We start from the raw sequence: 12,461 nt of genomic DNA, 5'->3' as shown, positions 1-12,461 counted from the left end.
TCCGGATTGCTGGCTTGCTCCTGGCTGAAATCAGAAATCCGATTGCACACTGGGTTGTGATTGGAAATCTAATCAGATCCTGGGATCAGCAAGGGGGGAGAGCGTGAGAGCAGTGGAGGGGGGGCAGAGAGGGAGAGAAGAAAAGAAGAGCCCCAAAGTTGGCGTTTCTGAGAAAATAATTTCAGATGTTGCAAGGGGATGCGCCTCGGTGGAGGGCGGAGGGGGAGACATGGGAAGCACGGCCGTGGGAACCCCCGATGTAACGTGGACGCACATGGATCCACTCGCAGAGAAGGAGCCGCTTGGCTGGAGCTGAGCAAACATAACAAAATCGTGTTATTAAATCAAACAGCAGCCGTTTCAGACAGACGGGGCAGCCGCTGCTGCTGCTGGTGGCGGCGGCAGCAAAGGGAAACCTTCCGCAGAAGCCAAAAACGCTTCTCTCCCACCAAGAGGGATTCCAAGGTGGCTGAGGATTGGAAGAAAAGGGGAGTTTGGGGGGGGCGGGCGGGGAGGATCCAGCATCCCCGGAGAAGACCCAAGGCTGGTATAAAAAAGTTTCTCCGAGGAGAAAGACTCCCCCTCCGTGGCGCGGAGAGACTTGACCTTCTGCTTGCTCTTTTTGAGCAGTGAGCGGGAGAGAGAAGCCAGCTGCCCACCTCGCTTCGGCCCCCGATGACGAAGGTGCAAGTTGAGAGACGCAGGGACATTTGAAGCAGCAGCCACGTCCTTAAAAGTGAAGGGGGGAGGCGAGTAGGGAGCCGCACCATGTAAACTTTCTTGTGTCAAAAAAGAAAAGAAAAAAGAAGCGAGAATAAAAGGTGAAGGCTGGTGGCCAGCAGCAGCTACACGGGCCACATGATGAGGTCTGGCGGGCTGGATTCGGCCCGCAGGCCTTGTGTTTGACACCCCTGCACTAGGAAGTCATATTTACATTCCCATATGGTCGGGGCAGCTAAATTTGTCTCCCTCCCAGATGTTGAGATCCTTTTCTCATTTCCACAGCAAATATAACCCCCTCCATTAGTCCTGTATGGGCACATCTGTTGATTTGGGCTTCTCTCAATTTCTCATTTTTCCCAGTTGCAAGTTCAGGTCTCTACATTTCTGCATCAGTTTGTGATTTTATTTTTAAGTGGCATTTTAGAGCAATTTTTGCATAATATGCACATTTTCGTGCACAATTTCCCCATAGTTTCTGATTATTTCCTAATATGAATTCATTTTATGTCTTATCTTCACTAATATGCATATTTTTGAACACACTTTCCCAAATAGACATCATTTTTTGGTGCATTATTTGTTTGGAGAATTTCAATGCAAAATTCAGGAAAGTGCGAATTTTCAAGAATGGCTGCATTTTGGTTAGCAGATTGTATTGGGAAGTGTCAGTTAGGTGGGCTCCCATTTAAATGGAGATAAACCAAATTTCTCCACCATCTGTAGTCCTCTACCATCCTTCTTCGGCAGTAGAATTGACCTATTTCTTTGTTACAGCGCAGTCGCTGCAATACAGCCTAATCTTTTCTCTTGGTCTGCGCTGGGAAACGTGGGGCGGGAGACTTTTGGAAACAATTAAGGATTATTTTGTTTAACTGTCTAAAAATATCTAGCAATAACATCCTAAGGTATGGTCTCTGCAGGTTGCTGCTTGTAAGAAGTTGACTCATCTCCTGGACTTTTGATTATATTACAAAGGAGTCACATCCTTCAGGAGGGATGAATGCAGGAAGCTGGCAGAAGACTGGAAGGCAAGGGGAAAAGGCTGCCTCTCTCCCTCTCTGTGGGTTTCTACCTTCTGATTGTGTTCCCAGTTCGGGTTGTCAAGGCAATTGTTATATTTGAAGCAGAAGTAGCTGCAGGAAGACGGCTTCCCATAAATAGCCACGCTAGTTCTCATTTTGTTGCCACAGGATGGGGTAATGGTTGCTAGCTTAGATGGTTTCAAAAGGAGCTTGGACAAATATATGGAGGATAAGCCCATCAATGGCTATTAGCATTGATGGCTAAATGGAAACTCCAGGTTCAGTGGCATTGTATCTGTGAATAGTACCGGTTGATGGGCAGTAACAGCAGGCAAGGGCTTCTCCCTGTCAGCCAGCTGAGCTTTGCTGGTCCGAAGGAGGAAAAAAGTTAAACACGATGAAGAGTTTCCAAAAAGTAGACCAGAGGCAATTGTACTTCATCCAGCAGAGCTTTACTGAAGGCAAATGAGCACAATGGTCACAAATCCAATACACTCATACCTTGGTTGTCGAACTTAATCTGTTCTGGGAGTCTGTTCGACTCTTGAAACAGTTCGAAAACCAAGGCACGGCTTCCGATTGGCTGCAGGAGCTTCCTGCACTCAATCAGAAGCCACGGAAGTCGCATTGGATGAAAAATGTTCGCAAACAGGAACACTCACTTCTGGTTTGCAGCGTTCAGGAGCCAAAACATCCGAGTACCAAGGCATTCGAGAACCAAGGTATGACAGTACATTCAGGATTAGCACAGTTGCAGCACTTACAATAAAACTTACAATGACTTATAATAAGACTAAACCTTAACACTATAGCGTACAGAACAGCACACCAGAACAAAGAGACAGATACAGTAAGCTCAGAGCCCAGGCTCCTTCCAGCCTTATTATTAAAGTCAGCATGGCCTTGACAGAAAGATAAGAGAACCAGTTTAAACCAGCTGTACTCAGCTTCTCAGAAGAAATAACCCAAACAAGAACCTTCTGCCTGTTTCTTTCATATGGAAAGAAAACGTTCCAGAACCCTCTTGAACCAAGTAGAATAGGAAAGATCTCTACACATCAGATCAATACTTTCTGTACTAAGAAATGAGAGCTGCAACTCCCTTCATGTTCCGCTTGTGGGTTTCTTGAAGGTATCTGCCTGGTAGGGGTGGACTTTGGTCTTTCAAAGTTCAGCGGCGCAGCCTCTCCCCTTCTGTTCTGTTCAATTAATGATGTCATAGTTGCAGTGCCCCCGAGGCTCAGTATGCAGTGTGGCAGAACTGGTGGCGCTGCCCTTTGTGGCTGGTCTCTTTGGGAAATGGAGGCATATGCAATGCAAGTTTCCTACTCAGAGTAGGCACCCTGAAGTTAACGGATGTGATTCACTTAGGTTCATTCATTTCTATGAATCTGCTCTGAGTAGCATCAGCATCAGATGCAACCTGTAATGTTGAAGTGGGGGGGGGGGCTTTTGGTCAACAGGCCTCTTTTTGATGGCCTGGTGGTCTTTTGTATTGTTCAAAAGAGCAGCAGCTGATGGCGCTTTGAGTGAAGTGGGACAACAGATGGCATTAAATGGCTACTTGTACAGTCCAGCAGACTGACCCTTAGAAAAATGATAATTTTGAGAAGCCTCCAAAGGCCCATCTAGTCCAGCATCTTGTTTCCAAATAGGTTTCTTTCTTTCTTTCTTTCTTTCTTTCTTTCTTTGCAAAAAGTGAAGGCAAGGAAGCATGTTTGCTAGGGTGCATTGATGAGTAGTAGTTCAGCAACATCCGAAGGATAAAAAGTTCCCCACTCCTGCCTTTTGTGCACCTGAGCATGTGAGCTAGTATGTTTTTTTCTGGGCTAGCAACTGTTGTGGAATTGTGTGTGTGTGTTGCAGTTTTGTCAGCTGCACGGCCTCGTACCATGGTTGAAGGTGGACGTTAGCTCCACACTACACACTTGCAGGCAATCGATGCTGCAATTCAATGCACATGTTCCTGGGAAGAAGTCCCACTGAGCTCAGCATTTGGGTTGCCATACGTCTGGGAAATCCAGGACATGTCCTCTTTTGGGAGGCCAACATGCCCATCCAGGGGGATTTTTACATTTTAAAGGAAATGTCAGGATTTGGAGGGGCGGGGCGGTGTTATTTATTCATTTATCGGGGGGGGGCCTTTTTTGCTTGGGCTTGGCCCAAGCTGGGGAAAGAGGCACATGGGCTGGTAGAGGCTCCGGCTGTCCTCTTTTTTTGCTCTTCAAGATATGGCAACCCTACTCGGTATGGCTTCTCTGACTAGGCACGCCCAGGATGGCAATGTTAATTGAATTCCTTACATCATCATTATCATCATCATTGACTTGGGTGCCTGTTTAAGCTCCATCTCCTCTGTTTATGTAGCTGCACACCATCACTGAAAATGATTAAAAACACATTAACTGGATGTGTGTGTGTGTGTATGTGTGTTTTAGAATCCACGAAGTAATGGTAAAATACAAACCAGAATTAAGGAATTTATACTGCAGCGCTTTCTTGATGCAGTAAACATGTGAGAGGCAATTCAAAGCCTTTGAAGAGTGGTAAAAATCTTAGGATACAATCATCGAGCGCAAGTGAAATAAGCACCATTGATGTTGATGGGAGAGAGTTAAACAAGTGCTCAACACACTAATTGAAATTAATGGGATGTGCTTTATTGCCGTTACAATAGAGTGGCTGCACCAAATAAACTCACTTTTAAGTTTAGTATGGTTTATGATTGATTCTGCTGGTTCAGCTTTTCCTGTTTTAAGCATCCCTACCCCTCACAACATCCAATGACTTTGTGGTTGGAATTTTGTTTGATTGATAGTTTCCTTATTGAAGTTGTTGTTTTTAGCATGTTTATCTATTATTGGCTCTTGCCCTTAATTTGTAAGGAATTAAAGCGCTCAAGGAGCGATCCTTGTAACTGCATCATCCTTCCTTGGTGTTAGAACATGGAAGTTTAGCCTCCAAATTTGGTCAAGTGGAGCGGAAAGGCAGCTGGATCAGTGCTTGATTCTGCTTACAAAATGCAACCTCTGGAAATGACTGAGTAATTAAAAAGCATGCAGTATGTCCTGCTCCTTTGCATAAACACAGTCAACACCAGAGGGCAAAAGAAGGATTCTTACACTTATCCCCCCTTGCTGCTTAATCTACAATGAACAGCTCTTTGCACCTTAAATTTCTAAAAAAAAATTAGTACGTGATCGGGGTTACCCTCTACTGGTGCGGCTAATTTAGGTTGGTTTAATCTGGCCCTTGTGGCAGTTCGACATCAATCCTAAAAAAAGCTCAACAACTTCAATCCTAAAAAAAGGTTAAAAACTTTGGTTGGCCCTTTGGTCGACCCTCATGGCCCTTCACTTCATTAAATCTGGCCCTCTTTGAAAAATGTTTGGACTGTTCTAGTCGGTTGTTGTTTTCAGGTAGGATTCAAACACATACTGACAAATTCAGTTGCAAAATTGTAGGCCGCATTGACATATGTGCAGCTAAAGCAAATTGCTTCCCCCAAAGAATACTGGGAACTGTTGCTTACCCCATGTTGACCTTTAAAGCCCTAAATGGTTTGGCCCAGTAGACCTGAAGGAGCGTTTCCACCCCCATCGTTCTGCCCGGACACTGAGGTCCAGCACCGAGGGTCTTCTGGCGGTTCCCTCACTGCGAGAAGCAAAGCTACAGGGAACCAGGCAGAGGGCCTTCTCGGTAGTGGCGCCCGCCCTGTGGAATGCCCTCCCACCAGATGTCAAGGAAATAAACAACTACCTGACTTTTGGAAGACATCTGAAGGCAGCCCTGTTCAGGGGAGTTTTTAACGTGTGACATTTTAATGTATTTTTAATCTTTGTTGGAAGCCGCCCAGAGTAGCTGGGGAAACCCAGCCAGATGGGCAGGGTACAAATAGTAAAGTATTATTATTATTATTATTATTATTGAATTTTATTTAGGATATATTTGTGTTTTCTCATAGCTCTGCAAGAAGAGTTTCGGCTTCATCCCAGCAACTTGGTGGTGACAACTGGAGAACAATTGGTGCTGGAATGCTTGCCCCCTAGAGGACACCCTGAGCCAACCGTTTCGTGGAAAAAAAACGGCGTCCCCATAAATGAGGAAAATGGTCATTATGAGGTAATCAAAAACAACACATCTAGTAGCAATGCTTTTTGTGGTTTTTTAAAGAGCCGCTGTGGTGTAGTGGCTAGAGTGTTAGACTGGGACCTGGGAGATCAAGGTTCAAATATTCACTCAGCCATGAAGCTCACTGGGTGACCTTGGGCCAGAAACTATCTCTCAGCCTAGCCGACCTCACAGGGTTGTTGTGGGGGTTAAATGAGGAGGTGGAGAACCATGTGTGGCACCTTGAATTCTTTGGAGAAGAGGGTGGGATATAAATGATATCAATCAATCAATCAATCAATCAATCAATGCAGCCCATATCAGATACAGTGTATAGTTATCAAAGTCACAATTGCACCACATCTTCTAAAGCACATGGCTTTCCCCCAAATAATCCCGGGAACTATAGTTTGTTAAGGGTGCCAGGAATTGTAGCTTCGAGAACTATTGTTCCCACGATTTGGGGGTGGAAGCCATGTGCTTTAAGATGGGAATGTAGCCGCAACAACCACAGTAGAGAGGATAAAAAGGCAATATATATACACACAGATTCCGCCTTTTATTTTTAACAAAACAACAACAACAACAACCCCATTATCAAAACTAATTTTAAACTACAGACAACTTTGGCTTGGAATTCATCTTCTCTTTAACCGTTGTATCCCAGTTTCCTAGTTTTGATGGCTACACTGAGGAACTTAGCTATATTTTCTCTGAAAATAAACCCACCCTAAGTGGATGTATTTAAAGGGACGCAGGTGGCGCTGTGGGTTAAAGCCTCAGCGCCTAGGGCTTGCCGATCGAAAGGTCGGCGGTTCGAATCCCTGCGGCGGGGTGCGCTCCCGCTGCTCGGTCCCAGCGCCTGCCAACCTAGCAGTTCGAAAGCACCCCCGGGTGCAAGTAGATAAATAGGGGCCGCTTACCAGCGGGAAGGTAAACGGCGTTTCCGTGTGCGGCTCTGGCTCGCCAGAGCAGCGATGTCACGCTGGCCACGTGACCCAGAAGTGTCTCCGGACAGCGCTGGCCCCTGGCCTCTTAAGTGAGATGGGCGCACAACCCCAGAGTCTGTCAAGACTGGCCCGTACGGGCAGGGGTACCTTTACCTTTACCTTTAAGTGGATGTATTTAGTGGGCTTGGGAATTGTACTGTGCACTGTGTTGTCATTGCTATGTTGAAATTATTTTGCACAATTGTGTATTGTGTGATGTTGTGATGTTGTGATGTTGTGATGTTGTGATGTTGTGATGTCGTGTGTGTGTGTGTGTGTGTGTGTGTATGCTTTGAAGAATATGTAGAGAAGTTGCTGAGCCATTTGCTAAGCCAGCTGTCCTTTTTTTGCCCAGAGAAAATGCATTTCACAGACTCCCAGAAAATATGACAATATTTTTATATATTTTTTTATTAATACATTTATATATCACCTTCTTCCAAGAAACTCAAAGTGGGATGCACAATTCGCCTCCCCCCCCCCCCCATTTCATCCTCACAAGAACCCTGTGAGGAAGGTTAGGCTAAGAGTTGGTGACGGGTTCAAGGTGACTGAGCTTCACGGCTGAGTGGGGATTTGAACTCTGGTCTCCCAGGTCATAGTCCAACACCCTAACCATTATGCCACACATCAAAAGGGACAAGTAAATACTCGTGGAGCTCCAATATATTCTTTCTCCTCTACCTCACCCCATTTTGACAGGTGACCAACACAAAGCTTTTGGTAGCTCATGCTTTGAAGAGCGATGCGGGAGCATATGTCTGCATGGCCACCAATCAAGTAGGAGAGCGAGCGAGCAGAGCTGCCTTGGTCTCCATTTTGGGTAAGGAAGGGAACAGGGATGGCTCCTCCCATCTTTCCCCACCAGGGTGAGCTATGCCCTTGGTGGGTGTTCCATCAGCTGGTGAGAATCTCTACACCACAGATAAGTGCCACATTGGGGCTGATTGGCAAAATGTATAGACATGAGCGTCACCTAACTGCGCAGAGCACAGAAGTGCTTATGGAGATAACGAGAGCATCGCACAACCATAACTGTTGAATTATCATGGTATTTGTTTCCCATCATTTACACCAGCATCAGGTATTGAATTTGTGCATCGTACTGAAGCTGGCAGGACAAAGGTATTTACTTAGTCAATGGGAAACATATTAGAAAGTCAATTTTTTGAAAGGGGAAGTGATCCTGAAGACATCTGAAGGCAGACCTGTTTAGGGAAGCTTTTAATGTTTGACAGACTATTGTATTTAATATTTTGTTGGAAGCCGCCCAGAGTGGCTGGGGAAACCCAGCCAGATGAGCGGGCTATAAATAAATAATTATTATTATTATTATTATTATTATTATTATTATTATTATTTTCATGAATGAGATGATGCACAACACTTTCTTTGGGGATGTGGCATCATTATAAGCAGCTGGGTCATTTAGCATATTCAGATCCAGAATATGAACTGAATATGAAAGACCATAATTTGGTGGCAGAACACCTGTGTTGCAAGCAGAAGGTCCCAGGTTCAGTCCCCAGGTGTCAGGGACCACACTGAGGAGTGCTGCACTGAGGAGGAATGGTGGGAGCCTCCCCCTCCCCCTCCCCCTGCTCCTGATCAGGATCCTGAATCTTCCCAGGAGCAGGAGGACAGTATAGATTTGGAACAGTGGTTTGCAGAGGGACATAGTTCAGAAGGCAAAAGCTGGGAAATACTGGATGGGGAACAGCTAGGAGAAGATGCACTGGGAGAGAGAGAGTTAACAGATTCACTGTCTTTGGAAAGCATTCATTCGCTCAGCCCAAGGTGAAGAAGAGCTGATAATGTGGCAGCACAGAAAGCACAGTGGTTACGAGCTCAGCGTACAAGACACAGCAGTGACGTGGGGGACTAGGGAGGAAGTGAGTGGAACCCTTAATTGGGAGCACCGCCATTCCTAGGACAGGGATTCTTTGTTCTCTCACTGTGATTATTAAAGTTTCTAACGGGTAAGAATACTCCCTTCCTTTCTTCTGGTTATCTGCTGCCAAAAGGGAGAGGAAGGTGATTCCCTGAAGCCTGGCACCAGGTAGGACTGGGTATGTCCCATGTCTGAAACTCTGGAGAGTCAGTGTCCACTGGCAGACAATACTGAGCTAGATGGACCAATGGTTTGAATTGGTATAAAGGAGCTTCCTATGTTCCTATGAGTTCCTTTTTACTGGTTCCATCACCAGGAAGTGTGGGAAAGAGCATTAATATGAAAGCATGGATGGACAGAGAGGTGGGTCATCTTGCTGAAAAGCAGCTATGTCTTTGGATGGCTGGACTCCGTGTGCTGTATCCAGCGCTTGTCCTACTCAGAGTAAAAGGTATAGGGACCCCTGACCATTAGGTCCAGTTGTGACCGACTCTGGGGTTGCGGCGCTCATCTCACTTTATTGGCTGAGGGAGCCAGCATACAGCTTCCGGGTCATGTGGCCAGCATGACTAAGCCACTTCTGGTGAACCAGAGCAGTGCACGGAAATGCCATTTACCTTCCCGCCAGAGCGGTACCTATTTATCTACTTGCACTTTGACGTGCTTTTGAACTGCTAGGTTGGCAGGAGCAGGGACCGAGCAAGCGGAGCTCACCCTGTCGTGGGGATTCGAACCGCCGACCTTCTGATTGGCAAGTCCTAGGCTCTGTGGTTTAACTCACAGTGCCACCCGTGTCTCCCTACTCAGAGTAGACCCCTTGAAATTAAGAGACATGGCCGATTTAGACCCATTACTTTCAAGGGGTCTACTCTGAGTAGATGTTGGTGGGCTCTGACCCCATAAAACCCACTCTGCTAGTGAGAGCTTCCATAACCCTAAGGGACTATTCGGTTTGATTAGATTGTCTGCTTCTCCTATCCAAGAAAAGCCAGTATTCACTCGGAGGCCTAATGATGTCGTGGCCAAGCTTGGCAGCACCGTCCTGTTCATGTGTGGAGTCCATGGAGACCCAACGCCTGCCATTCAGTGGCACAAGGAAACGGGAGAGCTTCCCTCCGGAAGGTGAGGATACCTGTTAGATTCAGAGGATTTCTCTCGCTGTCACTCTCTGCTTGGCCATGGCACTGCAGCTTGTGAAAGGAAGATCAAATTGTGTGTGTTTTTCATTGATTTTTTAATTGTAAATTTATTAAAGACAGAAGAAGAAAAAAGACACAGGGGGGAAAACAACAGAAAAGTTTTGCCCCCGCATTTGCAATACAATAAACATCCATCTTAAATTACACTTGCAGATTAATATATGTCATTCAAATGTCAGAATAGGTCTCAAAGTTGGTGTTTATAGGAAGCACATCAAAGGGTTGATGCTGCTCCCACTGTGGATTTATTCCTCAGATTTTGCTTTTATGTCACCTAGCTATTGCCAGAGGAACAAAGGCAGAACTTAAGAAGAGCCTGGCTGCAGGATCAGACCAAAGGCCCATCTAGCACCCTGTTCTCCACAGTGGCCAAGCAGATGCCCATGGGAAACTGGCAAGCAGAAGATGAACACCATAGTTCTCTCCCCAGTAACTGGTATTCAAAAGTATTCTGCCTCTGTGATTCCCTCAGCAGCCAACCATCTGTCCCTAGAAAGGCTATAAGCAGATTTTGAAGACCATAGTCCTCTCCCACTGGCAATTCGTATTGGGAGTCATGATGATCCTGGAGCTGTTATGGCTAGTATCCATTGAAGATTGCCTCTCCTTGATTTCCTCACCTACTGCTATCAGTCCGGGTGGCAAATCCTAAAGATGAGCCCAATGGTAAACTGTGGAAATAGAAGAAGCCAAACATTGCTGGATCTAGCTTCTGGGTCAGTTAGCATTGGACAGATCAGTCTTTCTTTCTTCTGTGTATGGCTATGCAGACTACTCGCCTCTTAGCAGGCTAGTAATTTTTTATTGCAAGTTGGTCTTTTTAAAAAAGAATCATTATCATCATAGACTAGTAGCTTTTCATAGAATTGGAAGGGTTCATCCGGTACAACCCCCTGCAATGCTGGAATATGTATCTGTCCCATACAGGGATTGAACCTGCAACCTTGGTGTTATCAGCACCACTCTCTAGCCAACTGAGCTATCCAGGACCAATTTGCAAGGCTGCTCTAACATTTTATCTCATCACTTAACATTACCATCAGAGCGATACAGAGTGTGCCTTGAGCACTTGCAGCTGGATGTGTGAATGACCTTCCCTGGAACATACAGTGCTAAGAGTAGCATGACATCAGACCAGAGTCCTTGGCATTTGCTCTTGTGAGTTCCAGGCATTGTGCTCCTCTGCCCCCAACCCTCAGACATATAAGGGACAACATAGACTGGTTCGGATCGCAACAGGCCATAACTTTATTGAATACAGATGAAAGAGGTTTGGCTTGGGCATGGGGCAATCAAAATACTTCTGTCCTGTCCACTGGAAGTGATACATATGTTAATCCAGGTGGAGGGTTGTCCTAAGATTTACATCAGATAGGGTGACCCCTGCAGATACCACCGTCTGGGGGAGGGCCTTCGGCCCTGGCCCCCCTGGCCCCACGGACATGGCCACTCCCCTGGATCCCTTTAGCAGGATACCCCAGCTTTTGGAGGGGCAGGCAGAGACTACAGCCTCCCCTCCATCCCAGACAAAGGATTGCCGCAATGCCCAACCAAGTTGTGACGATTGCTATGAGGTAGGCAAAACCACCGGGTTGGAGCCAATTGGCCTGGTGGACAAATTCCTACCTGGCCCCATAAAACGGCGACTGCCGTAGCCACAGCAAAGTCCTTAAACATCAGCTTGAACCAAGGGAGGCTGGGTGGGAAACCCGACGAGGGGAAAGCAGGTAGGGCCCCAGGTGAGGGCTGTTTAGATTGCCAGGGAACGGACCCAAGGGAAGCCTTTGTCAGGAGCTCGTCCTACACTCAAGTAGGACCCTGGAAGAGACACATGCCCGACTAGCATGTTCTCTCCCTCTTGGTCAATCCTTCGGGAGCTTCAAAAGCTTTCTTCTGCCCAAACATCACAGCGACCAATGCCAACAGACATCGGCACACTTAGGGATCCGCAGAGTCTTCGCAGCTTGCGTAACAGAACTCAGCAACTCAGCATTTTGGCTAATCTACTTTATTTACATATAAACACACATGGAGCACTGCAACATGGCTCCCTCTCCCTCTAGCATCAGACAGCAAACAGAATGAAAAAAGGACAATAGTCCCACTTCACGGAACACAGTAACACAAACATCCTGTTTCCGTCACTTTGCACTTTGTGAAGTCAAAACATACACCGTCATGTGAAAGACAACAATACCATGACTGCTATCACGGAGCAGGAATTCTAACAGCCTTCCCACCCTGTTGACTCCGCCCCACGTTCCAGCCCATGTCCTAGCCTGCATCCCCATTTGCCAATCTGGGATGCAGGCTAGGACCTGGCCTCTGATAGGAGGCGTGGGCTTATGCCCATGCCCCCTATCCATATGGGGCTGTGATGATGCTACCCCCTCGTCGGGGCCTTGGAGGAGCCTCTGCCATCCTGAAATGCCAGCAAACCTAAAAGGGGTGAGCGGACTTGTGATGGCTCTTTCACACATGCAGGCCCTATTCCGGACATTGCAGCTGTGTTTAGGGATGAACATGC

The 12,461-nt window shown here is 46.5% G+C and overlaps 1 protein-coding gene across 2 annotated transcripts in view; it reads left to right on the top strand.

Moving 5' to 3' along the window:
- ROBO4 (roundabout guidance receptor 4) overlaps positions 1-12,461 on the top strand; it is a 99,554-nt gene that overhangs the window by 23,235 nt on the left and 63,858 nt on the right. For both annotated transcript variants that reach the window (XM_079954937.1, XM_079954936.1), the window contains exons 3-5: positions 5,710-5,867; positions 7,547-7,667; positions 9,719-9,857. In XM_079954937.1, the coding sequence (XP_079811063.1) occupies positions 5,710-5,867; positions 7,547-7,667; positions 9,719-9,857 (418 nt within the window). The remainder of the gene's footprint in view (positions 1-5,709; positions 5,868-7,546; positions 7,668-9,718; positions 9,858-12,461) is intronic.

Source organism: Podarcis cretensis, assembly GCF_951804945.1.
Source record: "Podarcis cretensis genome assembly, chromosome: 15".
Taxonomy (NCBI): domain Eukaryota; kingdom Metazoa; phylum Chordata; class Lepidosauria; order Squamata; family Lacertidae; genus Podarcis; species Podarcis cretensis.
This window is presented reverse-complemented; position numbering and strand designations above follow the sequence as displayed.